This window comes from Aspergillus pseudotamarii (genome assembly GCF_009193445.1).
Source record: "Aspergillus pseudotamarii strain CBS 117625 unplaced genomic scaffold BDV38scaffold_1, whole genome shotgun sequence".
NCBI lineage: Eukaryota > Fungi > Ascomycota > Eurotiomycetes > Eurotiales > Aspergillaceae > Aspergillus > Aspergillus pseudotamarii.
This window is the reverse complement of record NW_022475015.1, coordinates 1,142,721-1,169,064: the sequence shown is the minus strand read 5'-3', so window position 1 is coordinate 1,169,064 and position 26,344 is coordinate 1,142,721. Positions and strand designations below refer to the sequence as shown.

Here is a 26,344-nt window from a genome sequence, read left to right as displayed (position 1 = left end):
TCGACCCCATGTCCAACCTCACCCTGCTCCTCTGCAACAAGGCCGTCAACCGTGTCGACCCCCGCAAGTTCCCCGCCGGCAAAGCCCGCATCGAAACAGCCGGCAACATCTGCTTCTGTTTCCTCATGACGGCCGTCTCATTTATCATCATCGCTTTCTCCATCCGTGAATTGGTCGAGGGCTCCGAGTCAGAAACTGGTGATTTCCATCTGCCCTCCGTCATCGCTGTTATCGTCGCTTTCTGCACCAAGTTCGCCCTCTTTGTCTACTGCTTCGCGTTGCGCCACCAGGTCTCCCAGATCCGCATCCTCTGGGAAGATCACCGCAATGATCTCTTCATTAACGGGTTCGGTATCCTGACCTCAGTCGGTGGAAGTAAGCTGCGCTGGTGGATTGATCCCATGGGCGCTATTATTCTTTCCGTCCTAGTCAGCTGTCTTTGGCTTTATACTGCCTATCACGAGTTCCAGCTTCTGATCGGCGTCACTGCTGATACTAAAATGCAGCAATTGATTACTTATATCTGTATGTCTTATCCCCTTTTTCTAATTCTATCCTGTCAGAGTCGAATGCGCAAAGTACTCATATACATCTTTTGGACAGCGATGACCCACTCACCTTTCATCACCGCCATTGATACCGTCCGCGCCTACACCTCCGGGCCCCGGTTGCTCGTCGAAGTCGACATTGTCATGGACCCCAATGATTCCCTCCGCGCGACGCATGACGTTGCCGAGGAGCTGCAGATGAAGCTGGAGTCCCTGCCTGATGTGGAGAGGGCTTATGTGCATGTTGATTATGAGACGACGCATAAGCCGGAGCATTTCCTGAAGAAGGAATTGTAGGTTCGTTGTCTTGCTGTTTGTAAGGGAGGTTATTGTGGTTCAGTTTACGTAAAGCGGTTTTATGTATTACATGCATGTATGCATGAAATGTATCGGTGGATACAGTCATTTATAATACGGGCAGAATTCCCTACTTGATAATGAAGTAATTAATGTGATATCCTCTCAGGACATATTTCGGGTTAACTTAGAACCAAAACTCTAATTAACGATTGAACAAAGAAATGGTATCCACAAAAAGAACAAAAAGCAGTGCCTCCCGTGCTAACCGATCCTTTTATCGCAGTCGTGACTCGTACAACAACCAGGTGTCCATACAAACAGGTAGACCAAATCCACTACAATGAATCACAAATCATCTGATTCCAATATTTACTCCAAACTCACTCGGTAGAAGCGAAGGCCGAGTCATTATCTAAGAGACACATAGGCAATGAAGATCTAACACCATACTGAGAGAGAAATCATGACTGTTCAAACAGCGCAATAGTCGAGCAGAAGTTACTCTCGTTCTCATCCTGGGGCACAAGACCGGCGCCGCTGTTGGACGTGATCATGTTCGTGCTAGCCTTGGTGCTCAATCCGTAGATGTGAACGTCGGAGCAGTCGACCTCGACCATGTTCTCCTGGCAGGACTCCGTGGCCAGACAGGTCTGACCGTAGTTCTCGAAGAAACTGTACAGTCCTGCGCCATACACATACATGTCGGAAGTGTTCTGGACGCGCAGACCCCATGCCTTGCGGCAGCCTTCGGTCTTACAGTAGGAGAAGTCGGGGTCATTCCAGTTCGTCTGCGGAGTGAAGGGGGTCAGGGCGTTGGGGTTAGCCTGGTAGTAGGGGGTTTCTGTCTGGATGAGGCCCATGAAGACGTTCTTGGCGTTGGTGACCTGGTAGTTGTAGAGCTGGTTGTGTTCGGAGGCAGTACCGTAAAGCCAGACGGGGCCTTGGGATTCGATGTAGACGCCACGTCCGTTGTAGACGTTGATCTGGTTGTGGTCAGGGAGGTCGAGCTCGTGGTCAGCGACCCAGAACCACGAGTTTTCAATGTAAGCGCTTGCCTTCTCTGTGATGTGCATGAGCATGAATGCGGCAATGCACTCTTCGTTGGGCGTGGTGGTCTGTTTCGGTGTCTTGGCGCACTTGTCGCTTTGCAGCTCGGTGCCTGCTGATCCACCGATGCGGAAGTGGGTGTCCCACATACCGGCGGAGCCCTGGGAGGCCTCCGCGAGGTTCCACTGCATTAGGATTGCGCCGGGGGCGGGGCCCTTAGTCTGCAGGGCGATGTCGGTGATTTCGACGGAGCCGGCGTCACCAACTTCTCCGACCTGAAGCATAGGGGTAGGGTTCTTCTCGTCGGCGAACTTCTGGCCGTGGGCCATCAGGACGGGCCATACTTCACCCGTGATCTTGATGTTCTTGGGCACCTTGATGGTGTCGGTGATTATGTAGGCTCCGTGGTCGAAGTAGACTATCTGGTCATCCTTGGCGCTGTCCAGCACCTTCTGGATGGCAGCTGTGTCGTCAGTCGAGCCGTCTCCCTTGGCGCCCGCGGACTTGACACTGAGGAACGAAGAGACATCATAACTGGTGTACAGGGGCTTGGACCGCTCGTAAACCTTCCCACCTGTGAGCAGGGAGCTGGGCTTAGCATGAGTTGGGAGAGCAGTTTGGAGACGAGTCTTGGTAACTGTTTTGATGGAGCAGTGGTTTGTTCCGTGGGCAGCTGATGACGAAGCTGCACCTGTAACCATCGAAGAAGATGCCTGAACAGTGGGGGACGGCTGGGTTGGAATGAGGGGTCCGGTCACGCTGGACTCAACTGGAGTCTGTGGCTCTGACTGTGCAGGGGCGGACAGCTGGGGAGTCGGCTGAGCTGCAGTAGATGGTTCAGCCTCTGCTGGAGTTGAGGGAGTGGCAGTGGGCTCTGGGACCGCGGTGCTCGGCGCCTCCGCGGGCTGGGTGGCAGATGGCTTAGAGCTGGACAACAAACCGCTCACGAGTGGAAGGTTGGACAATGGAAGAGTTGGCAGAAGCCCTGCAGTACGGCTTTCTCCAGATAATGAAGGAAGGCCCGTTGCGGCGGACGAAGAGTCTGCGTGATCGGCAGTGCAGACCTCCACTGTCTCTGTTACAGTTTCAGTAATCACTTTCACTGAAGCCTCACGCTTCTGCTTCACACCGCCAGGGATGTAACCATTGCCCTGAACCCAGTTCGAGACGACTGAGCCCCCGGCCAGGATAGTATTCCCGGTAATTCCAGCAACAGCAACCTTAGAACCGCTGAAATCCACGTTGTCGAGGATCAAAACACCTCCGCCAATGGGAATGCTCGTCTCGGTAAAAGCGGTAACAACGCCGGTGGGTGTGTTCGTAAGTTGACTGTCCAGGATCAAGACAGAGCCGACAGTCTGGTTCTGCGGAGCGTTGGACATGTTCAGACCGACTTGGCAGTTGTTGATGGAAAGTGACTTGAAAGTCCAGGCCCAGTTCCAATTCATGAAGACGGCTGTGTTGCAATCATTGAAGGTCAAGTTTCGGGTAGTGAATTGCTGGTTTCCGACAAACATGCCGTAGTTACCACCGTTGAAAGTCAAGTCCGACATGAAACCACCAGATCCGTTATCCATGAAGATACCCTGTTGCTTGTTTGTGTCGCCGCCGCCCTTAACCATTTCGAATCTGATATTCTGCAAACTGGTTGCCTGGCCCACCTGCCAGTGGATACCTGCACCAGAGCCCTGAGGCATAGCAGTCAGATCGACTACAATGTTACGAATGGCACGGAAAAAATTGTTCTGGTTGGTGTACCAGTTGCTGCCGTCATCATTATAAGGATCCGCATCAATCACTGCCATACCTGTAAAGCCCGCAGCTGCCTTGATTACAGGTAGGTTGGCAGCGTCTCCAACGATTTGGGTGTAGTAATACTGAATGATTGGCTTAGAGACGACATAAGTACCGGGAGGGAAGTATACGAGGGCAGGAGTGACGGTTGATGAATCACAGCCCTTGCCACATCGGTTCCCTGACGAAATCGCCTGGTTGATAGCAGCGGTATCATCCGTCGACCCATCACCTAGTTGCAGTTAGCATATGGGACTTTCGTGCACCGTGAGGACCCATACCCTTAGCACCAAAATCTTTCACATTACGATATACCTGATAATCTGTGCCATTTCCAAAAGCAACAGCACCCTGCCGCTTGATAGTTCCAACCCAGTATTCAGACGCCGCCCTGGCAGCCAAATTCGTCGTGATATCCGTATCTTGACCTAAAGGCACGGCATCGACTAGCGCAGCGGGCAATCCCAGAAGTAGCAGAATATGTGCGAGGAACAACATGATAGTTGTGTGTAGAGAAGCCATCTTCGAGATGACTCGGAGATCGCTGGACCAGCAGAGATCTCACTGAATGAGCGGAACAGGCGCAATATCAAGTCAACCTTCAGTAGCCGGTACTGAAGCTATGCTGATCGGCTGATCACCAACCACAATTTGATACCAACAAGCGTGATGAACTTCCGTCACCCGACACTGTCAGAAGTTGTATATGGTCAAATGGATGAGAATCTCTTGGAAGATGTCAGGGAACAAAAGAATGCGTTCGTGTTCTCCCTGGTAGCAATACTCTCGTTTGCGGAAGTATATCAATGAATGATTGACAAAAGAGTGAACAAACAAACAGAACAATAAAGATACACAAAGCACCGGGTAAAGACGCGGCCGGACGTCAAAGGAGTGAGTGAATGGATGGATGGCCTTGACAGCGATGGACCAGGTCGAATACTTATTGTGCCAGGTCAGGCCTCGCCCTGAATGGATACGGTAAATACGGCAGTCGACCACCACTGGATCAGGTATTGTTGTGAAATAACCTTTTCGGGTTTGATGATCGGTAATCTTCAGCCAATCGCCAGTCCACTCTGACTGCTGATCCACCCCCTGTGACCAATGACCACGACTGATCACCACGCACCAACCGAGGCTTGAAACACTTCGGTCAGGGGATGAAACGACTGATGGTGGACTACTTGTCGTTAGCCATGCATGATTCGACTACAAATTCCCTAAGGCACGCGGTCAATAGATTAAAAGGAATGCATGGGAACCATACCAAGTGGGAACCAGCCAGAATTCTTGAAGGAACGATGGTGTGAAAACGCAAGATGCAACAAGGATCGCTTCCGAATAGGAAACTGGGTAACAGAGAAGTGTACAGCGCTTTAAGGAATGACCCCCTCAATAGGTGCACAGAATACAGATATACACCCTGACCCAAAGACAAGCCAAAGGAGGAGCAGAAAGACAGAATGCAATAGGGAAAGAGAGAGGGCCTTGGACAACCATTCTGGAGATTGAAGAGGCTATATATCACTACAATGGTGAGCCAAGGCCTTGATCAACATTTCGTTGTGGCCAGATTCCTGTCGAACGTGTCTCAACTATGTACGCGAGCTTTTTCTTTTCTTTTCTTTTCGTCTGTGGCCAACGCCTTGTTTTGCTTTTTTCTGGCTGTTTACTTCAGCCCTTCCCAGAGATTGACAAGAGCTCTCCGAGAATGATCAAAATATGCGGGTTCCTATTCGCCATCTAAACAAGAGACCGCGTGGTAGTGTTTCTCTCTGGAATCCTCTATGGAGCTGTTTTGGGAGGGATTCGCAACGACTGGTATGGATCAGACGCCGTACAGCTCCACTGACTACTCGATCGGGTAGAGGAAATGTGCAGACTGCCGCGCTAGTAGTACGCAGGACATTAACCCTAAAGCCATTGCCATTGATGACTGTACTAGTAGTTGGGTCATGGTAACCAGCATGTATGCGCCTACATTCCTCGGACCATCGATGTCAACAAAGCGCCACACCAGGGTACCCATAACTGGGCTTGTCACACCACGAGACATTGTATGTACATCCTTTTATCTTCAGATATAACTACGTAGCGTCTACACGACGATAGTGCCACTTGTTTCGATGAAGATTTTGGCCCCTGGCCTTTAATCCGCGCGCAAAGTCGACACCAATGTGCCGACAGGAGCAGTAGCCTCGACGCGTATGGGGAGAATACATGACCCACTTGGTTATCCAGGGGATGTTGTGCACTTGTGATACGGTACAGTCAGTAACTCTACTATTTATATACTAGTTTGCAAGAGCCAAGCTTTAATGAGCTCCCGCGATGCCGCGACCAACGATTCCACCACAGGCACTATCTACCCGCGGAGCTTTTCACCAATGAGTTCCACAGGAAGCGATGCTGCCGCAAGATTGGATTTATTGAACTTTAATACTTAGTAAAATCAACACGTAATTTCCCGCCAAATCTCCCTGGACTGCCCCTGCCCAGTGTTTGGTCCAAGACATTAAGTATGGAAAGGGCCCAAAACGCAAGATGAGACTTCCAAGAAAATTGTTGGCGTCAAGAATGCGCAGTAAAAACCCTGAATGCGGGACGAAGAATGCGGATCTATCCCCTTGACTAACATACTCTGGCTTCGAATGTCCACAGTTTGACTCAGTAATTCGGTTTACGAAATCTTTACTTCGATTCTACTTGCCTCTACAGACGTATACCTATAATATACAACCCATATCGTAAAAACAGCTGCACCTGCACCAGTCACCCGCACCTTTGCATCGGCCGACTCGCTTAATTTGCTGCACTCCGCAGTGTCACCCTGGAGCCATCGGTTGCATCACAATCCAAGAGTCACTTGACGCCTGGCGCCTGGCGATACCCCAAGAAATCTATCTTCACTTGCTAATTGGCACAACCCCCTTCTTGGCACCAATGACTGCTACGCAACCACATCAAATACCCAAAAGATGTCTGCCCAAGGGCCGGGGCGGATCGATCCGCCGTCCACCCTTGGTTGTTGCGACCCTGGAATATCTAGAAAATTTTCGCTCGCACTACTTCGTGATCCTATGACGGAGAGCTTATTTAAGTGCGGAGCGTATAGCACATGCAAGTCGACGCACCCCTTCCGCTAACTTCTCCTCATGGTCCCAGGCGAAACAGAGACGTATGCCTCGGTCAAAACTATTCTTGCTAGTGTCGGGGTCGCCTTGAACACGGAATCGATTACCAGCAATAACATTCACCTTATACTCTTGAAGCGCTACGGTCGCAATAGCATCCGCCTGTAGTGGTGGGGGCAGCTGGATCCAGACAAAGTATCCTCCCACAATTTCTGGCGATGTGGACGGAAGTGTTACGCCAAGGGGAAGGAGGTGCTCACGGACGGCAGACATCAGGCGATAGTAGCGCTCTGCATATCTTGGTCGCAAGGCCTGGTCGACGTAGGTTTGGATGAACCCCGTGGGAAACAGCTGAGCTATGATGGCAGCCGAAAACTGCGATGGGGCGCCTCCTGACCGTGATGAGCCTCTGTTGTCCATCAGCTGTTAATGGTGTCATTCACCCCAAAGGGAGGTTTAACACATACGTTTGCGATAGACCATAGGCAAATTGTCCAGTGGCCTCTGCCCATCCAGTCCTTACACCAGGGCCGATTAGCTTGCTAAAGCTTCCATTACTTACCACGTTGCCCCACTCATCCTTCGGGCCACCGTCAAGGTAGCGATCCACGTCCACTACACGGGGGACCTGAGCCTTGTCGGGCTGTGCTAGTGGTTTTTCTGGATCAGGTGACCATTGCAGAAAATCATAGACGTCATCTGTCACAATAAGAGCATCAAACTCTCGCGCAAGGCGGACCAAGCCCTCCCGATCTGCCAACGACATTGTCAGGGTTGTGGGGTTGGAAAATGTGGGCGTGGCGTAGATAAGATGTTTATAAACTTTGGCCCATGGTGTCGGTAGTTTGTATTTCTTTTAAGCATTAGCCTTATTACTCCGTACTCAGAAGACATACGAATATGGTTCATCAACGTGAGAAATCAGGTATGATTGTAGACATGCGCCCTGAATCCCTCGAGAAGACTGTCATACCGGTTCAAGACGCTGCTCAGCTTGAGCCTTCTCCTCGGCCTGAACCAATTTTTGACGGAGAAATGTAAGATCCAGACCTGACTCATCATGAGGTACCGCTCTCAAGCGGCCAGCAAACCCGGCGTCGTCCATTATCCGACATGCTAAGAAATAGGTGGGGGCCACCATCCAGACATTTCTAGTATACGAGGGATCCGTGAAGACTTGAAAGATACAAGCCAGGTTTTGACTGGCACCGCCCGTTATACAGATGCGCTCGGCAGAGATAGGATGACGGGGTTGGTAGAAAGCCGTCAACCATTGGGCAAGGTGTTCTCGCAACGGTTGGTAGCCCTCATCGGGGCCATACATCAAAGCCGGAACTCGGATGGTTGGTGAAGCCAGGACTGTGGCGGAGGCCTCAGCTAAGGCATCTGTGGGCAGCAAGGCGGGGTTCGGCCAGCCACGAAACAGGTTGACCTCTTCTGGAGATTCCATGGTGTATGGGTATCTGACAGCAGTGAATGTGGGTAATAAAGTAACAATCTAATCTCTCTGGGGCCTATCAATGACAATCATGTGTGCCACGGTGGTAATCAAGTTTGTTTTCACCCTTGGTACAATCAATGAGATTCCTCAATTTTGCATACAATTATATATCACTGTCCACCACGTCAGCAGCACTGCCTTATTCCGTTTGTTGGAGTTGAAGATTGTGGCTCGTGCATTCGCTCTTCATTTCCTAGTAATATTCGGCTTACTCCGACGATGCAACAGCGAAGGTCGACTCGGGTACCGGAATGTCCATCAATGAGAGATGTGAGGATGGGCAAAATTGCGACGTGACGGTATACGAACGCCAAGACACAGGTCCCAGATGATAGTAGAAGGCGGTGATGTAAATCCTCAGTCCTCTCCAAATAGTACTTATTGGTCACCACCAAGATCGGGACCAGATGGCTCGTTGTACTGGTATTTACCAGGAGTATAATTTGACTTACAGCGTACGAAAGTAGATTGCAAGAGAGACTTGTCATTTACATTACAAGTTTAGCTGAAGCGGATGTGCCCTGGAAAATATAAAAGTTCTGAAAGTGACACGTCAAGCCTTGTTTCTCCAATCGGTTGCTCATGTACAGAATGATGCTCAATTAATATGGGCCATGGAAGGAGGAAGTACCTACGTAGTAGTCATACGTATGTATAGTACGCGGTACCATAGGCCCGCTGCTATTCTTAGCGTGCGCCTCCTCCAGTTCTTTTCAAACAACAGTTTTCTGTTTGGGTATTACCGGGTAAATTACCAACATTTCCCCCAGAATTGACGGAGTCAAGAGAAGGTTTAGAGCATTGTTTTTCCACATACTCCGTACATTCATCGGATTGACACTTAATAACTTAGTCATCTAAATGAAGGTGGAAAGGGAGTCGGCGGTTGTGGGTTGGAATTCTGTCCGAAATGCAGCCTGGGAACAAACCTAGTACTAGTGGTAGGATCTGGATTTTGGAGGGGCGAAAAAAGGCAAAGAAAAAAAAAAGTTATGCTCAGTTCGGAATGCCCCTGGATAGAAAAGCATATCCACCTGTCAGCGTCAGCAGTCTTGATTGTGCAGTGCTCTATATTAACATGATGATAAATAATTATACTGCTGGTGTAAGTGTCAGAAGATGTACACAATGGAATGTTTATAAGGAGATAAATAATAAATGCATTATATATTTTGAAGCTATTTTATTCTCGAAACACAATGTCCGAGCCAGGAACCACTTGGAAATATTAATTTATTACTTCGTCACTATTGAATGATCCATAGACAACAGACCCGGGGTTCTGGATCTCGATGGAAGATTCCGAAGAGCTCCGGAGGACCAGGAGAGCGTTTTGACAGGGGTTATATTACCAACTAGCCCGCTTAGAGGAGTACTTTGAGTGCTCAGTTCGGCTACAATTCTTGAGGCTGTATATATATTGATGCCTGGTATTATTGGCATGGTAGGGAGGTAAGGGAAAAAAAAAAAAAAAAAAAAGAGGAAAGAATAAGAGAGTTCACTAAACCAGTTATAGAAAAAGAAACAAGATGACCTATGGATAGAAAGGAAAAAAGGCATCGACCAACGGTAGGTTATTATCCTCAAAGAATGCACAGCAGTAATAATTCTGCCTTGGGAGGACAATATCTACTCACTAACAGATGATGATGATGCCATCCTTGAGCCTCCTGAACCAGGAAAAAAGCACAGCCTCTCCCGACTTCCCCCCCAGCCCACTTCCTTCAACCGGTTTGGATGGCAGACAAGAGTGATACAGGTCTTTTACTCCGTAGTACTCCGTTCTCTGTAAGAAAAAAGCTCTAGAAAGGTAGTAGAAGTAAAAAAAGTGAAAAAAAATGGACCCGCTTATTAAAATTTATCAAAAGGTTGAACAAACAGTTCAAATACACTGATAATAATAGAAACTGTAAGAGTGAATTCTCATGATCATATACACAGAGAGTATGTATATAACAAGAAGAATCAAAGGGGAAGAGGGACTGAGAATGTTCTGGGGTAAGAAAAATTCCAACCAAGTTTAAAGAAAAAGAATAATTTTGTCTTTTCCTCACTCCTCTCGGTTGTACATGTGTTTGATTCTTTACACCTTAATACCTCACTTTCCATGGTTCTCATTCGATCTCGAAAGTAAATTTTCTTACCCTTTCTAACCATTGATTATTTTTTTCTTTTTTCTGCCCATACCGTGGCTCCACCCATGGTTAAAAATACACCTAAAATCCGTATCCCAAACCCATTTCATAACAAAATCACATAATAATAAATACACCACCATTATTTCTCCAGAGGAACTTTTTGGATCGTTTTGCTCTGTCAAGTCTCAGGGTGGCCCCCCCCAATCCCCTTCTCTCAGTCATATTCCGTACCCCTTCCCAACCCTTGTCATCATAACTTTTCTCTCATCATTCTTCGGATCCCTCCTGCCGATCCATTCCCTTCGCTATCCAACCAACGAGGGAACATTCACCACCTGACTGATTCCCCGCTGGGAATTCTTTGCCTTAACACGACCCAGACGGCTTTACGCATGGTTGGCCTTCAGCAGCATTCCTTTTTACCTCACTGTTTCGTGACTGTGTTGCGCACCTTTTGATTGCGTGCGCCCGCCACTGGGTTTCGAGTTAAGCTGTCGAATCGTTCCTTGGACTCACTGTCGCGCTTTCTTTCCTTTGTTCAAAGCCAACAGCCGTAAAGATGCTGTCAGCTCCGGTGAAGTCGGCCAAGCGTATATCATCGCTTTTTTCCTTGGGGTCCAGCAAAGAGGCATCGATTCCCTCGTCGCCTGGTTCTCCCGGAGCCCCAAAGGCTTCCCCCGATCAACAGACTCAAGATGGCCGTTATCGAAGCAGCTCGCGATCGGCTCGTTTAGCATCTAATCCAATTAGTGTTGACTATTCGGAATCCCGAACGCCTATATCGCCAGTCCCGAATGATAATTTTGACTTGGATGCCCCTCTTCCGCCACCCCCCTCACTTCTCGCCGTGAACCAGGATCTAGCCGGAAGCGCGCCCGGCTCGCCAGACTCGAGACCCCAAAGTAGAGGCCGCATAGCGAGTGGAAGCAGGCCTTCTAGCTCTGCGGGCCTCTTCGTTCCCGGAACTGGCCCTGATTCACGTCCCGGAACTCCTTCGAAGAGAAGGAGCTGGATTCCCGGACGGGTCCGGGCAAGCTCAGTAGACACTAGAACGGCACCCACGAGTCCTTCTTTACCCAGCGCTTGGATTGCTGGGTTAGACCAAAAAATCCTATATGATCTGGAGCCTCTATCCAGAGGGGAGCAGGTACGTAACATGTTATGGAATTTTGTACCCTCTTATGTCAACAAAATTTGGGGTGTTTAGAACTAACTAACCCCGGAATCCAATAGATTCATGAGCTGTGGAACGAGAATGGCGACACCTACGTCTATCTCTTCCCGCAGAATACAGGCAGACCCGCTTCCTTCAGAGTCGATTCGACCGTCTTTGCCGAATCACCATCCCTGAATTTCCTAGCCCGGGGGACCGACCCCCGGACCCCCGGATCCATCGAACAGCAAACTCGCAATCTATCACTGGCATCCCCGGTCACGGGTCCTGCGTCACCACCCCTGACTCCCCAAGACCGATTGCCGGACAATGACAATGACAATGACAATGACAATGACAGCACCGGTAGTAGGAGGATGGCCTTCGTGGAAGATGACGGGCAGGACGACATACAGGAACTTCATCTCTACCTGCCTATCCCCCTGAACAGCGACGTTTCTAGCCCTAATAGCCGCATTTCACAAGAGGACACGGAAGCTCTGCTATTATTCCGTAATCTCTTTGCTTTCCTATTAGGACAGTCGCTAATTGCAACGCCTCGCTCCCCTTCGCTTTTCGCTATCTTTATGGATGTCGCCACATTACTCTCTCGATTCGAATTTACTAACTTCGACGGTTCCAACTTCGGCGAAACCGCAACCACGAGCTTCGGCAATTATTGTGACGAATTACACCTGGCAGATGTTCGCAAAAGCCGAGAGAAGACGATTGAAGCGATTGTTCTGGGAGAGCGTCTGCGTTTCTTCCCGCTGTATCTTGAAGGCTTCGTGCATGGTGTAGGTAAACTGGATGAACTAAAGCAGCTGAGAAGTCCCAAGTTCGGTCTTATCAGCGCTGCAACCCAAAAGCGGCTGGAAAGAGGCTTCATCGATTTGGATACGCGTCTTCGAGTTCTTTACGGCAAGCTCAATGACTTCGATTTCCCTTCTGCATTTGCCGGTGCTGCCAATTCGACCACGTCTGCCGAAAGCAAGGTGGTCCGCTTTAAAGCCTGGAGGGCAGCGTTCATGGATATGCGACGTCATACCATCCAGTATTACCGACAGAGATATGGCTCCTGGCCTCCTAAAGCACGGTCCAAGAAAAACCAGTTTGAAGAGAACGGTCTCAATCGCCGGGTCTTGATGGAGCTATATAATGACTTCGCTAACCTCTACGATATGCTGGTTGACCGGTCTTCCCTCACTACCCGAACTGTAGATATGGGTGCCGAGGAGGTAGCAGAAACCGATGACCTCAACACAATGACAAACAGGGCACTCCGGCAGGTCTTGAGCGAGTATGATAGAAGCACACCGCCCGTCCAGCCTCCAATTCCTTTCGATATCCCGCAGTTCCCCTCTCTGCAACCGCTACAGCGCAAGCCTATGGATGCCAAGAAGGAGGCCAAAAAGAACGCAAAAAAGCTCAAGGATGCCGATATCAATGCTGTCCTGATGGGCTCCTACACCCGTGAGAGTCTCAAGCCGACGCCATTCATCGAGTCATTCATGCAATTTGAGCGGCGGTGTGGCCATGGGAAGACCATCAACGACCTTATAGATCTTCGATGTGGCCAATGGATTTTCCTGTACTGTGTCATCCAGTCCCTTCCCCTGCTCGTGGTGGATGTGCAGGATGTCAAGTACACGGATGGAGTCGAGTACTTCTGCTGTATCGCCCCTCGGGGTGGTGCTCCTTGGATTCAGAATGATGGTAAAGTGGCACGGAGTTGGTTTGGCGTGGCAGGCGGGGCCGGTGTCGTCAGTCTCCCGTCCGATGTAGTCATCAATGGCGTGGAGGGCATCTATCGGCGTAGTCACTGTTGGCAGGTTGCTGAGCAATGGGCGGAGAAGGATGCCATTTTGGCTCCCCCGACGGTTGAGGATCCTTATGACAACGAGTCGTCGCTGTCTTCGCCCTACCAGGCCCAGCAATCGTCTGCAGGTTCGTCGGCAGAACATCAACAGCAACAGCCCACCCCCCTCCTGGCACCAGGAGGTAATGGCCTCACGCCTCCCCCAGTCATCCCCCGGACAAACTCTCCAGCCTTGAGAAGCCGAGCGGAACATCGACACTCAATCTACCCAGGTCTAGAAGCACTTCCGCTACCAGCTGGCGTTGCCCCGATTGACCCACCTGCCAGGCCCATCAGCAGGTTCAATCCTAACATGAGTTTTGATGACATTTTGAAACAGGTCCCAAACCAGAAAGGGAAAAAATAAAGACTATGAACTAGTGTGTACAATGTCTGGTTGAGGCCCTTTTCATGACAGGGACACGGGTTCTACCCTTTTCTCTTTCTTTTTCCTCCCTCCGCCTCTCTCCCTTTTTCTCTTACCTCAAAATCTCTTTTCTTTTCTTCCTCTTCTCACATCAAGGCCACGGAACTCCCCCCCTTATCTTGCATTATTAACTGCGTGCCTTTTCAGCTTTCGTGTCTTTTCCTCGACGCCATCGGCTCTTAATACTTCATCCTCTTCCCCTCTTGTTCGTATTTAACGTCGGTTATTGACCGTTATGGGCGCACATAAATCTATTTGGACCACAAGGCTGGAATGGCGTAATTACAAATCTATCTGAATCCCAGGCCTGGAATTGAAAGAGAAGATGGGTGCTTCACTTTGACTATAGCGTGCATTAAACAGAATGGCAAGATTGCCATGGTTTTGAAGAGATCTGTCTTAGCACTGCGTTCCTTCATACCTCCTGTCGTACTCACCATGCAAGCATATAAACCTTGCTTCTCTTCTCTTTACGTTCCCTTTTTTTTCCCTCTCCCTTTTTCTATTTTGGCGAATTCCCTTGGAATTCTTCTCTCGACCTGAAAACGGTCTGATTTGATGTTATTTACTATGAGCCTGATAGAGATAATGGTCCGTGTTGGACTGGTAATATAATAAAACCCTCCTTTTTTTGGGGATTACGCAACTCTTTCTCTTTCTCTCTCCGTCTCTCTTTCGCCTCTTTTTTTTTTTTTTTTTTTTTTTTTTTTTTTTTTAGAAGCGGGGGAGGCTTTTATACTCCCAAAAATCTAACTATTACCCTCAATACCCTAATTTACTATATCTTTTAAAAGAGGATCACACGGTTCGCTGATCCCTTCTCGCTGAGGTTATCTACACGAGATCATTCCTAGCCATTTTATCTAAATTCTTACGATGCAGAGAAGTACTGCTGCTAATTTGCCGATCGAAAGTCGCCTCCTCGCCAAACAGGATATCTGTCAGCGACCCGCGCTAAACCAGCCACTTCGTTTAGTGTGGAACGGCGGCTGTTGAGGGCGAGAGCACTGCAACAGCTGTAAGTAAAGGAGAATGGCGCACATTTTGTCCCATGCATCGATTTGTCAAGGACAACAAAACATAATGCAGGTATCTAGGCGGCGAAAGGGGGTGGGGGGATGGGGAATAAGAATTGAGAAAGGGAAAATGGGAATTGCTCAGACCCTGGCAGAATAGTGGCCGTTATCGTGGATCGGCCTCAAAACCTGCAGCTAAATGAGCTACCTCATGTCCGGGCCAATGCTTAAATGATCGACTTCGTATTGGTTTCCTGTGTGGTAATTACGCTAAAAACACACTTTCCCGCGATTTTTGCGGTCAGAATCGCCATTTTCTCCGCCTCAGATTCGATGCGCGTTCACTCGTGTCCAAAGCTGCACCGACCGATGGAATGCGGTAGCAGCATCCGCTCAAAGCCTTGACCATGTCCAGGTCACGATCTAGCATTGCTAGTGACGGTAGTGATCGCCTGGAACCGCGTTTATTACGAGCGGTCGAAAACGACAGTGTCGAGGCGCTGAGGCACATTATCGAGTTGGCCCATGAGAATGGCCAGTACAGCGACAACTTTCTACGAGTTGGGCTTATGCGAAGTTGCGAGCGCGGATGCATTGCCGCAACACAGTATTTGCTAGACTTATTATGTGTGAATCTGAAGGATGGAAATGATCGGCCCTCTCCACTCGCCGCGAAGAATCGACCATCACCGCTATTACGCGCTGTTGAGCGGAATCACGTCCGAATAGTGCAGCTGCTGCTTGATTATGGCGCGCCGTTAGAGACAACGGATAAGGATGGTCGGACGGCGTTGATGACAGCTGCCTGGAAGAACCATTGGCATGTACTACAAATCCTAATCGCACGAGACGCAAACGTCAACGCGAAAGATCACAGGAAAAGGAATGTGCTGCATAACCTGGCAGCAGATAAGCACTGCAACTGGGGTGAAGATGTGATTGCACTTTTGTTGAAGACAGCTTGCAAGATCGACGGTGAAGCCGGCCAGGATGAGTTGGGTCGAACTCCACTGCACTGGGCCTGCGCGACGGGGAAGTTGCGCTTCGCAGAGATGCTTTTGACAAGACCACATGGGCCGATTGCGAACGTGAATGCGATCGAGTTCAGGAATAAAAGTGCGCTCCATATCGCAATCGCTCACGATTGGGACGATATTGTGCATCTTCTACTCCGACACGGTGCAGATATTGACTGCAGAAGTGATGGCGGCTGGACTCCGCTGCATAATGCGTGTGATAAGGGCGCTAAGGAGATTGTGCGCATTCTGTTGCGCGCTGGGGCCAAGATCAACAGCCAACTTTTGAATGGTGTCACACCACTACATTTGGCAGCCCAAGCAGGACACACCGAGGTCGTCCAATGTCTCCTAGAGCATCCGGATTTGAAGCGGAGGATCCGTGATAACTTTGGCTGCACGCCATTCTTGCGAGCAGCACAGTTCAAGCGCAAAGACATTGTGTTGCTTCTTGCACCATACAATAATGTAGATGCACTTTCGCCGGATGCGCGGGGCGCTTGCGAAGGCTTCGAGGCGACAGTGGTCGACTTTGGAAACTTTCGCAACGAGAATAGGGTGAGAAAAACATCAGTTTATAACTTATTATACGGGCGAGACCCCGAGAATCCACACAAACAAGCTTTTACTACTGTTCCCACGGATAGTAAAGTCACCGACTTCAGGTGGATTCATCTTCCCGCAAACAACATGGCTTGGGTCGAGGGGCTACTCACCAAGAATTTCATCGAGGAGGGCGCGCACGACATCGATAGCTTCAAGGGCCTTGAGAGGTCGTTCCACTACCAACACCGAGGTCAAAGAACGCATTCCCACTTTATGCGACCAATGTGTCAACGCACGCAACGAAAGCAACGGTTTCAAGAAGAAAATGAAGAAAGCCCAGATCAGAACTTGAAGGTTGAGAACAAGCTCCCTCAGATTGTCATAAATGGGCGCCTCCAAGAGCCACCGAAAAGTTCGGCAAACGGCGGTAGCAATAAAGCAAAAAAGCAGAAGACACAGGGAGGAAAGTCAGAACGGGCCGACTCTGATGATACCTCGAATAGCTCGCACGGGAAAAAAGCGAAGAACCACACCAAACGCGGTAAATCCAAGGGTGAATTGGTGCAAAAGTCTAAGAATGACGAGCAACTTCGACATCCACTTTCTCTCTGCAAAGACAGCGGACATTCTACCACCAGCAATGTGTGCGTGTTCATGCCATATCTTCACTTCGAAACGGCTGAAAGGAGGCTGAAAATGCAAGAAGCAATACAACGAGCTGAGACGCTTAATCTTCAACCTGGACTCTCTCGTTCCCCTACACGAGATGAGATGCTTATCCGCGCACACCTGGCATCTTCCACAGCTTCGCTTCATGTCCGACGAACACTGGACCAGTTTTTCTACCCTAACATCGATACTCAGACCCGAGATCAGGACCAGGTTGTGTATCGCTATCAGACCAAGGGGCAAGGACGCGAGCGATACGGAACGGAACCCAAGATTTTCATGGTGGACCAACTGTGGATGTGGATCATGGGAACGGATCTGATCGTCACCTGCTTCGCACAACGATGGGAACAACCAAAAAATGACCCGCTAAACGTTCTAGACGGTATCATCGAGGACATAAACTCTAAGACTCGAGAACCGGTTCGTTCCGTATATGATTTGGCTAGCATCATCACTAATCGTTGTTCGGGTGTCTTTGACCGCCACCGTATGGGTGACGACGAGTACCAGTTCTTGGACATGTTTGAGTCCTCAATTGGCATCGCAACGGACCGCGAGACACTGCTTTTTAATCAGTTCAACCGCGCATCAGCCCAGGCTTCGGACTGGCTCAAGAACCATCGCAAGTTGAGTCGTTTTGCTCGGAACTCGCAGTCAAAAAAGGATGTCACCCACCGTGACGGCGATAAACAGTTTGAAGAAGACGAAGATGAAGTGCCCCTATTCGTGGATAATCTCCTCGATATTGGACAGGAGATCGACCTTCTCGCGGAGGCTAAGGATATCCGTGACGAACTCAATATGATTCGCACCGTCCTACAATACCAGCAGGATGTCTTACTTGACTTCCAAGACGTCATCCTTGGGATTTACCAGGTACAGCATCGATCACAGTACGACATCAAGAGGCGATTCAAGGAACAGCAGCGCACGATCGATATGCACCTTAAGGACATCGAGCGGATGGACAAGCAAGCGGAGCGTATATATTCATCCATCACGGATTTGCTAGATCTAAAGCAAAAACACGCAAACGCTTTTGAGGCCCGATTCGCTCGAGACCAAGCTGCTGGCACAACCCGCCAGGGCAAGATTATGATGGTGTTTACTATCGTAACAACTGTCTTTCTACCCCTGTCATTCATCGCAACCTTTTTTACGATGAATCTCGAAGAGTTTCCCCACAGCGCAGACGGATCGGAACAACTCCCACTCTCATACGTCGCAGAATACACATTTGGCATTGGGGTCGCCATTTCTATCCCACTTATTCTCCTTGCCCTAACTGTAGATGATATCGGCGATGGATGCCAGGAAGCCATCCGGCGGACCCGCCGGTGGATGTTTCATAGAAAGAAGAAACCTCGTGGGTGGTCCGCGATCGAAGAGCCAAGGCCGACAACAGCATTAGGATTGGACAAGGTCCTTAGTGGGACAAAGTCCCGGAGAAGTGTTGATACTGAATTGGCTGGAAGCTTGCTACCTATCTCTACTAGAGAAACCGTTCGTTCTTTGGGTAAAAGAAGCATACATTTGAGGCGGGACGAGGTACTTTGATGATTTTATGAAAGACAGAGATATAGATATGATGTATATTATGAGATTAGTCCATACTTTCTGTACTAGTATTGATGCCCCGTCACATGACAGTTACCTACTTCCTTCCCTCAACTTCTGTCTCTATGCCTTCCATCTATCTTATCTCACATGCCCTCCCACTCACACTTCGGAGTTCTGCAGTCTTATCGCCCAAATTCGCATGTGGATCCGGATGTCCGACTTCAGAAACTCGGGATCTCGACGATCCGCACCCGTCGGGTTCCGCGGGGATCTCGATTCCCTCCCGATCTGGTCCACAGTACAGAACTCTGCTGGAGGAATTCTTCACGAATATTTGGTTCCACCAGAGGAGCTTATTTCTTCCTAGGAGGCTGTGTGCAATGCCTAGATCTCCCGAAACCTCCCAGATTTATGCTAGCACGTGCGCTGTTGCGGAGCTCCCTCGGGGGGATTCGGGCGCAGAAGCTCTCCGTGAGTCAGTGACCTCTTCCTTTCCTCGCCGGTGGATCAATTGACTACCTCCGGTGAGATGGAAGCAGGATAGAAGCCTCGAAATCTCGCGGAGTCGTGAAGTTATCGTCGTTGAAGTGGACATTGATGTACTCCGATTCATTCCACCGCCTTAACTTTGTTTCCATGCGCCGAGGAGATGAGGTCATCATGTGTTCAGAACCAGAGACTCACTGTCGTTTTGCTTTGTTAATCCATTCGGTCGTTGAACCTTAAACAACTACATAATAAGCTCCTCGATCGAAATGTCAGTCTGCAATTCCACTTGGGAGGCTGGTTCTTAAATCTGTATACTGGAGATGAGGTCGGTGTTTGTGAATAGCCCCGTCCGTCTCGGACGGATATCACGGCCTTTGCTATCAAGTACATACCGAGTGAGTCACTCGAGCTTTTTACAGTGTACACGATGCCTGGTCACGCAAGTTGATCATTCGGCCGCAATTCCTGAATCCGACAGTGGGAAGGAAAGAGTGGTCATTCTTGGATCCGGTTGGGGAGGGTATACCCTCTCCCGAAAATTGTCGCCAAAGTCGTTCGCGCCGGTCGTTATCTCCCCTCGTTCATACTTTGTCTTTACCCCTCTTCTGACTGACGCTGCTGGCGGGTCGCTGGATTTCTCAAACATCGTCGAGCCAGTTCGGGATCCTCACGCTAAGGTCGATTTCATCCAGGCCGCTGCACGAGCTGTCAACCTGGAAAAGAAGACTGTTCTTTGTGAGTCAACCGTGGTCACGAGCGGCGTTACAGAGACACCGCGGACACACGAGCATGAAAGGGAGTCTGAAGAAGGCCCGGAGACCACCTCAATGAGACCCATGCAAGAGGCACGCAGGTGGGAGAAGGGAGATTTCTTCGAGGTTCCCTATGACAAACTAGTCATCTCCGTTGGTGCAGTCAGCAAAACTTTCAATACCCCCGGAGTGAGACATAATGCTATGTTCTTCAAGGATATTGGTGACGCGCGACGCGTGAGACGTCGGGTACGAGAATGCTTCGAGCTGGCAGTGCTACCGACCACGACTCCAGAGATGCGGAAATGGCTGCTACATTTCGCTATTGTTGGTGCTGGACCGACAGGAACTGAGCTGGCGGCATCCCTCCGTGACTTCATTTACAAGGATATGACGATACTATATCCTGCCCTGAAAGATCTCCCCCGCATCACCCTTTATGATGTTGCACCGAAGGTGCTATCTATGTTCGACGAATCACTATCAAAGTACGCCATGGAAACCATGAAGAAAGAAGGCATCGACATCAAGACCTCGCACCACGTAGAAGGACTTCGCTGGGGTGAGCCAGGAGCCGAGCCTCCGTACGAAATGGACCCCAAACGCTGTCTCACAATCACTACCAAAGAAGAAGGCGAGGTAGGCATCGGAATGTGCGTTTGGGTAACCGGAAACGCAATGAACAAGTTCGTCAACAAAGCTCTCCAGGACGTGGAAACATTCCCCACCGCATCAGCCCTGTTGAAAGACGGCACTCAACCTCCCCCAGATCTCATAAAAGACACATCATGGCACATCAAAAAGGCACCCAAAGTGGGTGCCCTCCTCGTCGACGGACAACTCCGCGTCCAACTAGAAAATGCCGACGGAAAAACCGCCGTCCTCCAAGACGTCTTCGCTCTCGGTGATAACGCTATGCCGGAAACTGGTGCACCGCCCGCGACAGCGCAGGCGACGACCCAGGAAGCGAAGTGGCTCGCTACCAGACTGAACAACGGCGACCTCCAGAGATCCCAACCGTTCTCTTTTCATAATATGGGCACCCTGGCGTATATTGGAGATGCCAATGCGTTGATGCAATTTCCTACGGAGGATGATAAACCGCCTAAGTATTTGACGGGACGGATGGCATGGTTTGTGTGGAATTCGGCGTATTTGACTATGAGTATGAGTTGGAGGAATAAGTTGCGGATTGCATTTCGGTGGTTATTGAACAATATCTTTGGGAGGGATGTGTCAAGGTACTAACTAGCCTTGGAAGCCTTCGGTTAGAGATTTGAAAGGGATAGATTCCTCTACTTTTTTTTCTACTTCTGATTTGTTGGAAATACACCCATGGGTATATGAGAGGCTGAACCCTTGAAGCTTACATACTACACTGCCGTGGCTTCGGAGTGTTACTTATATCTTGATCACTGGGCTTACAGTTTGAATATCTAGACAAAGAAAAAGTATCACAATAAAGCAAATAATATGTATTAAGACGTACATAATCTATGAGAAGTCTGACTAGGTATTATAGGATATGTATCTTCTAGTAAAGTAGATGTAATGGTGTTCCCATCCGGCACTCAAACTCTTGATCTATTTACATAATAACAGGGAGGTTGCGAGTCAAATAGCCACGCCACTCAGGAAGAGAGCGCTGGTACTTGGTTCCAGTTGACTTCTGCAGATCCTCAATGGCACTAGCGTACTTGATCAAGGTAGGCTCCGAGAAAGCCGTGTTCATGATAGCCAGTCCGAAAGGCATGCCGGACTCCTTGCCGACGCCAGCCGGAACGGTAATCACAGGGTACCCAGCCTGGGCGGCGATCTGGATGCTCTGCGCAACATCCGGAGGCACGAGGAGGCCGTCTAGGGTTCCGTTCTTGTACTTCAGGGCGGCGTCGATTCCTTCCTCGCGGGTGGTGCGCTGGCAGAATCCGAGAGCCTGGTAGTAGGTCTCATCCATGATACCCTTGCTTTCGAGGGATGCGATCAGACCGTCCTGGCCGGAACCGAAGGCGGGGTGGATGCTTGCGTACCCACCTTCGGAGCCGTAGTTGTCGAGATAGTACTGAACGAGGTCTTCGACAGACCTGACCATGGTGTTCTCGACCTCCGACAGATAGTCCTTGAGGTTGTTGTAGAAGTCGACCTTGATGTAGCTGTATTCGGATTCGTTGGCATATCCGCGAGTCGAGCCATAGTCCCAGTTGAAGCCGTCGGGGGAGACGATGGTCTTGTAGTGGGGTAGTTCAGTGCCATTGATCACGGTGGCACCAGCCTGCTTAATCAGGTCGACCAGCTCAAGGAGCTGAGAGATTTGGTCCTCATCACCAAGGGCCCAGAAGGACTTCCAGGGGATACCGAATGTGGCGCCCTTGAGGGCGGTCTTGTTGGTGAGGAACTGCGCGTAACCGCCCTCAGGGGTCTTTCCCTTTTGGGCGAGTGTGTAGTTATCGCGAGTATCGATGCCGTAGATGGCATCAAGGGCATAGACTGCGTCACGCACTGTCTTGCCAAACGTACCAACAGTATCCTGGTGCAGAGATTCGGGAATGACGCCAGCACGGGAGGTCAAACCGACAGTAGGCTTGATGCCGACGACCGAGTTTCTCTGAGCGGGGTTGATGACACTGCCATCGGTTTCCGTTCCCAGGGCGAAGGGAATCAGATTGGCGCCAACGCCGACACCGGACCCGGAGCTGCTGCCACCAGGGTTGACAGTGAGGTTGTACGCGCTGCGGCATTGGCCTCCACGGGCCGAAAATCCCTCGGAGTAGTTGTTGGAACGCATGTCGGCCCACTCACTCAGGGCAGCCTTACCTAGGAGGAGAGCACCGGCTTTACGAAGGCCGAGAACAACATGGGAATCACGAGGCACGACGGATCCCAGAAGCGCCCAGCTGCCCGCAGTGGTTTCCAAACGATCCTTGCTAGCGATGTTATCCTTGACGATGAACGGGATGCCGTGGAGCGGGCCGCGGGTCTTTCCCTGCGCGCGTTCCTCATCAAGGGCTTTCGCTATCTTGAAAGCGTCCGGGTTGACTTGCAAGATCGCGCTGGCGGTGACGTCAGCGGGAGCACATTAAATACACGTAGAGGAAAGCCTACTTCAAATAAGGCTGGGTCTGGTAAATGCGCTCCAGATAGCATTGCAGAAGGTCAACGCTGGTGAGTTTTCCAGCCCCAAGTTGCTCCTGGATGGCGTCGATGCTGGCTTCCTCTAGCTTGAAGCCATTGCACAAACGCATGGGGAAGAGCGAGGCTCCATTGACGCCCAACATAGGGAAATCATATTCGTAGGGGTTTGTCACAATCTGAGAGGCGACCAAACTATCGTCATTGGCCGGCTCGGTGCTGGCGGCAACAGAGTTTGCCAACACCAGGCCGGTGGTCAAAAGTCGACCGAACACTTTCGAGACCATGATGGTTGCGCCGAGATGGAAAACTGATGTTTGGTAGGAACAACCACCTTAAACGGGGGAAGATCGACCTTTTTGATCAGGGGTCGATCCCACGTGAGGGGCTAAGCAATGTAGGGGGCAGAGCGTTTTTTGGCGTGTTCCGGAACTCCACGTTCATATACTCATCTGAGAAGGTCGTCGTGGACATTGACAAATTAGTTCCACCTTTGCAAGTAATAGTGTGATACTGGCAGCGATGAGAGCGAACCAGAGCAGAAACACAAGCGGCACTAATAACCACCGAAGCAGCGTGGAATATTCCCCACTCTTGGATCGGGGTGGAACTTGGTTATTGTTTTTGCGACGTTTACAATGCCGTTTTGAGATGGATCTTGATCTGATCAAATCGGGCTAGTCGGTCATGTGTCTGCCAATGCCGTGATCCTGTAACTTTAGGCGTTCAGATCGTATTTTGGGTTCATCCTGCAGGGCAGCGAAAACAGCTATCGTCGGACTTGAATGAGATTAACTTCAGGGGAAGAAAAGAGACGAACGTCGTTGGTCTCCTTATCTCCACTGCAAAAATTTTCAATGCAACGTCAGTATTCATTCATAATCCATTATATGAAAGAACTAAAGTTAATTAGCAATCAGAGTATTCGCTAGACTAGGCACCGCCGCCACCATCAGCCCATGCGATGCGCCGCTACCGACTGTCAGGCCCACGGCTTCGATACTCTGTGGATCTCGCTCGATGTCACTCGGTATCCACCGCAACCAGACTTTTAGGCGCATCGCTGGAGCTGATTTGACGAATGGTCCATTACTGGGCAATGCGAGCCATTGTCAGAACGTGGTTAAAGTTCTGTAACGGAGTCAATTTTTCTCTTATTAGTGTTTGTGTTCTTTATTCACCATGAAACAACTTTGTCTGCCTTTGTTGGAGGGACACGACACGCCTGCCTTTAAGATGGCACGCACGTCCCGCTGAGTGAGGCCCAATCCTGCCTTCTGTGGATCGTTCTCCATGGGCATTCCCGATGACATTCTCCTCGCGGATGCCGCGGGGAGGATCCCTCCTGGGATGTCGCTCGAGTACCTCGCCGAGTCGCGCGATCGTCCGGCCATTGTAGCCATCATATTCCTGGTGTGCTTCACCGGGGCGATCATGATAGTGCGTCTCTACGCACGGATATGGCTTGTCAAGAAACTCGGCCTCGACGATGCTCTGGCCATTCTCACTATGGTATGATTCCCTAGGACCAATCCTCAGATACGACGATGGAATTCGAATTGACGTTTAGTCCCGAAATAGACGATCTACATCTCTTTTGTCGTTCTGTCCCTCGTTTTGATTGATTTGGGAAGTGGTCGTCATATGGATTACATCCAGTATGTCCTGGCCATGCCCACGGTGCGTCAGACTGAGGTTCTGGATTTCGTTGCCCACGTTCTCTATACCACTGCTCTGTTCTTTTGTCGACTATCGGGTTTGGCTTTCTATCACCGCCTGGCTGCACGCTCCAGCAAACTACACCTCGCCATCAAGATCGCAGCCGGCTTCCTATTTGCCGCGTATCTTCCCCAGCTGTTTCTATTAATATTCCACTGTCGACCTGTAACCGGACTATGGCCTTACCCCTGGCAGGAAGAACCGATCAGCTACAATTGTCTAACTTGGGGTCTGGTCTATTCGGTCAACTCCGGAGTTTCATTGACCTGCGATGTGCTCATGTTTATCATCCCGACCATCCTTATCAAGGAACTCCACGTCTCGCTGAAGAGAAAGGCCCAACTCTCTCTCGTTATGTTTCCAGGTGTCCTGTAAGGCTTATCGATTCCCGCCATATCCCCCATCAGATCTAACAGGAGTGCAACAGTGTCATTATCATTTCCGCTGTCCGCGTTTACTTTGTCGCAGTGGGCCAATGGGCTGATGACGGTAGTTGGGCCTATAACCCCATGATGGCCATTGAGAATGCTGAGATTGCAGGCACCTTGACTGCGCTGTCTGTGCCGGCTTTGAAGCCAGTCTTTGGGAATATATTTACTCATCTGACCGAGTACACGCTTTCGACACGCAACCGGTCTAATATGAAAAGTCAATCGAAGCCTACATCGGGGTTAAGGTCTAGGGCTAGAGACAGTAAGCGCCTGTTATCTTGGTCCAAGCATGGTTATGAAGACTACGAGATGATGGGTTCGGAGACTAATATCCCCCCAAGTGGCCCGGTACAATCGTCGGAAGCAGGTAGCCCGGGGGGTAAAAGCATCGGAGTGACCACCGAAGTCTCGATATTCCATGGACAACAGGAGGCGGACCAGAGACATATTGTGTAAAGAAAGTAATACATACTGTACGACACTGCGAGCTATTCTTGGACATAGATTACACGGAATTAACACTCTTCAGTTTCTTTTCGTCACACTTTCGGTCTTGTTTCCTTTTCGGAATACCTCAGTAGTAAGATGGTCCTACGTATGAGTAATTTGTGACTATTCGAATTAGTATAGAGAGAAAAATATAAGGAAAAACAATAAAGTAAAATAAAATATTCAACAAAGTTTTCCAAATCGATAGTGTATCCAAAACATCATCGGGATACATAATTTAGACGTTCGTGAGAGAATTCCAGAAAAACGCGCACGCCTATTTATAGGCAAAAGTGAAAATATGCCCAAGAACCCTGAATCCCGGACACCATGTGGATCTCTTTGTAGACTCTCTCTCTCGAACTGGATGAAGCTCTATCCCTTTACAGAGTTTAACACGTGAAAATCGATATCCCAGTTTCAAGTCACGTAAAAGTTTGCCTTGTGGATCTGCGATGTCTCAAACGTGTACCCACAGCTCTTCAACCAGTGGGAACCAAAACTAAGCTATAAAAGTACATCTATGTAAACGTAAAACAAACCATGACGAAGGGTCAAAAATGGATAAACATATACGATCCAGCCTGATATATGGGAGTTGGTCCATATTCTAGGCTCATAAGAC

General features: G+C 49.7%; 10 protein-coding genes across 10 annotated transcripts; 4 read left to right on the top strand and 6 right to left on the bottom strand.

Annotated features, from left to right (window-relative positions):
• Nucleotides 1-1,088: 1,088 nt before the first annotated feature.
• On the bottom strand, nucleotides 1,089-4,610 carry exgO (exo-beta-1,3-glucanase Exg0). Its single transcript, XM_032053031.1, has 2 exons — nucleotides 3,971-4,610; nucleotides 1,089-3,921 (listed from the first exon to the last, which is right to left on the bottom strand). Exons 1-2 carry the CDS (start codon nucleotides 4,209-4,211, stop codon nucleotides 1,310-1,312), a joined length of 2,853 nt encoding a protein of 950 aa, XP_031919994.1. The 5' UTR covers nucleotides 4,212-4,610; the 3' UTR covers nucleotides 1,089-1,309.
• On the top strand, nucleotides 4,604-5,458 carry BDV38DRAFT_232359 (uncharacterized protein). The gene is made up of 2 exons (XM_032053030.1): nucleotides 4,604-4,872; nucleotides 4,960-5,458. Exon 2 carries the CDS (start codon nucleotides 5,225-5,227, stop codon nucleotides 5,405-5,407), a length of 183 nt encoding a protein of 60 aa, XP_031919993.1. The 5' UTR covers nucleotides 4,604-4,872; nucleotides 4,960-5,224; the 3' UTR covers nucleotides 5,408-5,458.
• Nucleotides 5,446-5,904, bottom strand: BDV38DRAFT_232358 (uncharacterized protein). Its single transcript, XM_032053029.1, has one exon. It carries the CDS (start codon nucleotides 5,746-5,748, stop codon nucleotides 5,545-5,547), a length of 204 nt encoding a protein of 67 aa, XP_031919992.1. The 5' UTR covers nucleotides 5,749-5,904; the 3' UTR covers nucleotides 5,446-5,544.
• A 237-nt stretch (nucleotides 5,905-6,141) lies between these two features.
• Nucleotides 6,142-8,364, bottom strand: BDV38DRAFT_4689 (aminotransferase-like domain-containing protein). Its single transcript, XM_032063403.1, has 3 exons — nucleotides 7,800-8,364; nucleotides 7,294-7,679; nucleotides 6,142-7,235 (listed from the first exon to the last, which is right to left on the bottom strand). Exons 1-3 carry the CDS (start codon nucleotides 8,274-8,276, stop codon nucleotides 6,785-6,787), a joined length of 1,314 nt encoding a protein of 437 aa, XP_031919991.1. The 5' UTR covers nucleotides 8,277-8,364; the 3' UTR covers nucleotides 6,142-6,784.
• Nucleotides 8,365-8,996, bottom strand: BDV38DRAFT_4708 (uncharacterized protein). The gene has a single exon (XM_032063406.1). The coding sequence runs from the start codon at nucleotides 8,813-8,815 to the stop codon at nucleotides 8,453-8,455; it is 363 nt and encodes a 120-aa protein (XP_031919990.1). The 5' UTR covers nucleotides 8,816-8,996; the 3' UTR covers nucleotides 8,365-8,452.
• A 566-nt stretch (nucleotides 8,997-9,562) lies between these two features.
• On the bottom strand, nucleotides 9,563-9,784 carry BDV38DRAFT_232355 (uncharacterized protein; the record flags this gene model as incomplete). The annotated part of the gene is made up of 1 exon (XM_032053028.1): nucleotides 9,563-9,784. The coding sequence occupies exon 1, from the start codon at nucleotides 9,768-9,770 to the stop codon at nucleotides 9,564-9,566; it is 207 nt and encodes a 68-aa protein (XP_031919989.1). The 5' UTR covers nucleotides 9,771-9,784.
• A 970-nt stretch (nucleotides 9,785-10,754) lies between these two features.
• On the top strand, nucleotides 10,755-14,062 carry BDV38DRAFT_4675 (uncharacterized protein). The gene is made up of 2 exons (XM_032063401.1): nucleotides 10,755-11,612; nucleotides 11,699-14,062. The coding sequence occupies exons 1-2, from the start codon at nucleotides 11,025-11,027 to the stop codon at nucleotides 13,841-13,843; spliced, it is 2,733 nt and encodes a 910-aa protein (XP_031919988.1). The 5' UTR covers nucleotides 10,755-11,024; the 3' UTR covers nucleotides 13,844-14,062.
• A 5,054-nt stretch (nucleotides 14,063-19,116) lies between these two features.
• Nucleotides 19,117-21,445, top strand: BDV38DRAFT_4635 (putative pyridine nucleotide-disulfide oxidoreductase). The gene has a single exon (XM_032063396.1). It carries the CDS (start codon nucleotides 19,523-19,525, stop codon nucleotides 21,200-21,202), a length of 1,680 nt encoding a protein of 559 aa, XP_031919987.1. The 5' UTR covers nucleotides 19,117-19,522; the 3' UTR covers nucleotides 21,203-21,445.
• A 1-nt stretch (nucleotide 21,446) lies between these two features.
• Nucleotides 21,447-23,484, bottom strand: BDV38DRAFT_4659 (amidase family protein). The gene is made up of 2 exons (XM_032063398.1): nucleotides 23,054-23,484; nucleotides 21,447-23,001 (listed from the first exon to the last, which is right to left on the bottom strand). Exons 1-2 carry the CDS (start codon nucleotides 23,365-23,367, stop codon nucleotides 21,543-21,545), a joined length of 1,773 nt encoding a protein of 590 aa, XP_031919986.1. The 5' UTR covers nucleotides 23,368-23,484; the 3' UTR covers nucleotides 21,447-21,542.
• A 773-nt stretch (nucleotides 23,485-24,257) lies between these two features.
• On the top strand, nucleotides 24,258-25,729 carry BDV38DRAFT_4623 (uncharacterized protein). Its single transcript, XM_032063394.1, has 3 exons — nucleotides 24,258-24,592; nucleotides 24,662-25,170; nucleotides 25,227-25,729. Exons 1-3 carry the CDS (start codon nucleotides 24,374-24,376, stop codon nucleotides 25,684-25,686), a joined length of 1,188 nt encoding a protein of 395 aa, XP_031919985.1. The 5' UTR covers nucleotides 24,258-24,373; the 3' UTR covers nucleotides 25,687-25,729.
• Nucleotides 25,730-26,344: the final 615 nt, after the last annotated feature.

What these genes read in the sequence shown, in the direction of transcription:
- exgO (XM_032053031.1), bottom strand. Translation starts at nt 4,211, where the DNA reads ATGGCTTCTCTACACACAACTATCATGTTGTTCCTCGCACATATTCTG. An exon ending in GAAAGATTTTGGTGCTAAGG is followed by an intron (nt 3,922 to 3,970) that starts GTATGGGTCCTC and finishes AACTGCAACTAG; the next exon opens with GTGATGGGTCGACGGATGAT.
- BDV38DRAFT_232359 (XM_032053030.1), top strand. Translation starts at nt 5,225, where the DNA reads ATGGTGAGCCAAGGCCTTGATCAACATTTCGTTGTGGCCAGATTCCTG.
- BDV38DRAFT_232358 (XM_032053029.1), bottom strand. Translation starts at nt 5,748, where the DNA reads ATGTCTCGTGGTGTGACAAGCCCAGTTATGGGTACCCTGGTGTGGCGC.
- BDV38DRAFT_4689 (XM_032063403.1), bottom strand. Translation starts at nt 8,276, where the DNA reads ATGGAATCTCCAGAAGAGGTCAACCTGTTTCGTGGCTGGCCGAACCCC. An exon ending in CTGAGCAGCGTCTTGAACCG is followed by an intron (nt 7,680 to 7,799) that starts GTATGACAGTCT and finishes AATGCTTAAAAG; the next exon opens with AAATACAAACTACCGACACC. An exon ending in GCCTATGGTCTATCGCAAAC is followed by an intron (nt 7,236 to 7,293) that starts GTATGTGTTAAA and finishes GATGGACAACAG; the next exon opens with AGGCTCATCACGGTCAGGAG.
- BDV38DRAFT_4708 (XM_032063406.1), bottom strand. Translation starts at nt 8,815, where the DNA reads ATGACAAGTCTCTCTTGCAATCTACTTTCGTACGCTGTAAGTCAAATT.
- BDV38DRAFT_4675 (XM_032063401.1), top strand. Translation starts at nt 11,025, where the DNA reads ATGCTGTCAGCTCCGGTGAAGTCGGCCAAGCGTATATCATCGCTTTTT. An exon ending in CTCTATCCAGAGGGGAGCAG is followed by an intron (nt 11,613 to 11,698) that starts GTACGTAACATG and finishes GGAATCCAATAG; the next exon opens with ATTCATGAGCTGTGGAACGA.
- BDV38DRAFT_4635 (XM_032063396.1), top strand. Translation starts at nt 19,523, where the DNA reads ATGAGGTCGGTGTTTGTGAATAGCCCCGTCCGTCTCGGACGGATATCA.
- BDV38DRAFT_4659 (XM_032063398.1), bottom strand. Translation starts at nt 23,367, where the DNA reads ATGGTCTCGAAAGTGTTCGGTCGACTTTTGACCACCGGCCTGGTGTTG. An exon ending in CAGACCCAGCCTTATTTGAA is followed by an intron (nt 23,002 to 23,053) that starts GTAGGCTTTCCT and finishes CGTCACCGCCAG; the next exon opens with CGCGATCTTGCAAGTCAACC.
- BDV38DRAFT_4623 (XM_032063394.1), top strand. Translation starts at nt 24,374, where the DNA reads ATGGGCATTCCCGATGACATTCTCCTCGCGGATGCCGCGGGGAGGATC. An exon ending in CTCTGGCCATTCTCACTATG is followed by an intron (nt 24,593 to 24,661) that starts GTATGATTCCCT and finishes GTCCCGAAATAG; the next exon opens with ACGATCTACATCTCTTTTGT. An exon ending in GTTATGTTTCCAGGTGTCCT is followed by an intron (nt 25,171 to 25,226) that starts GTAAGGCTTATC and finishes GGAGTGCAACAG; the next exon opens with TGTCATTATCATTTCCGCTG.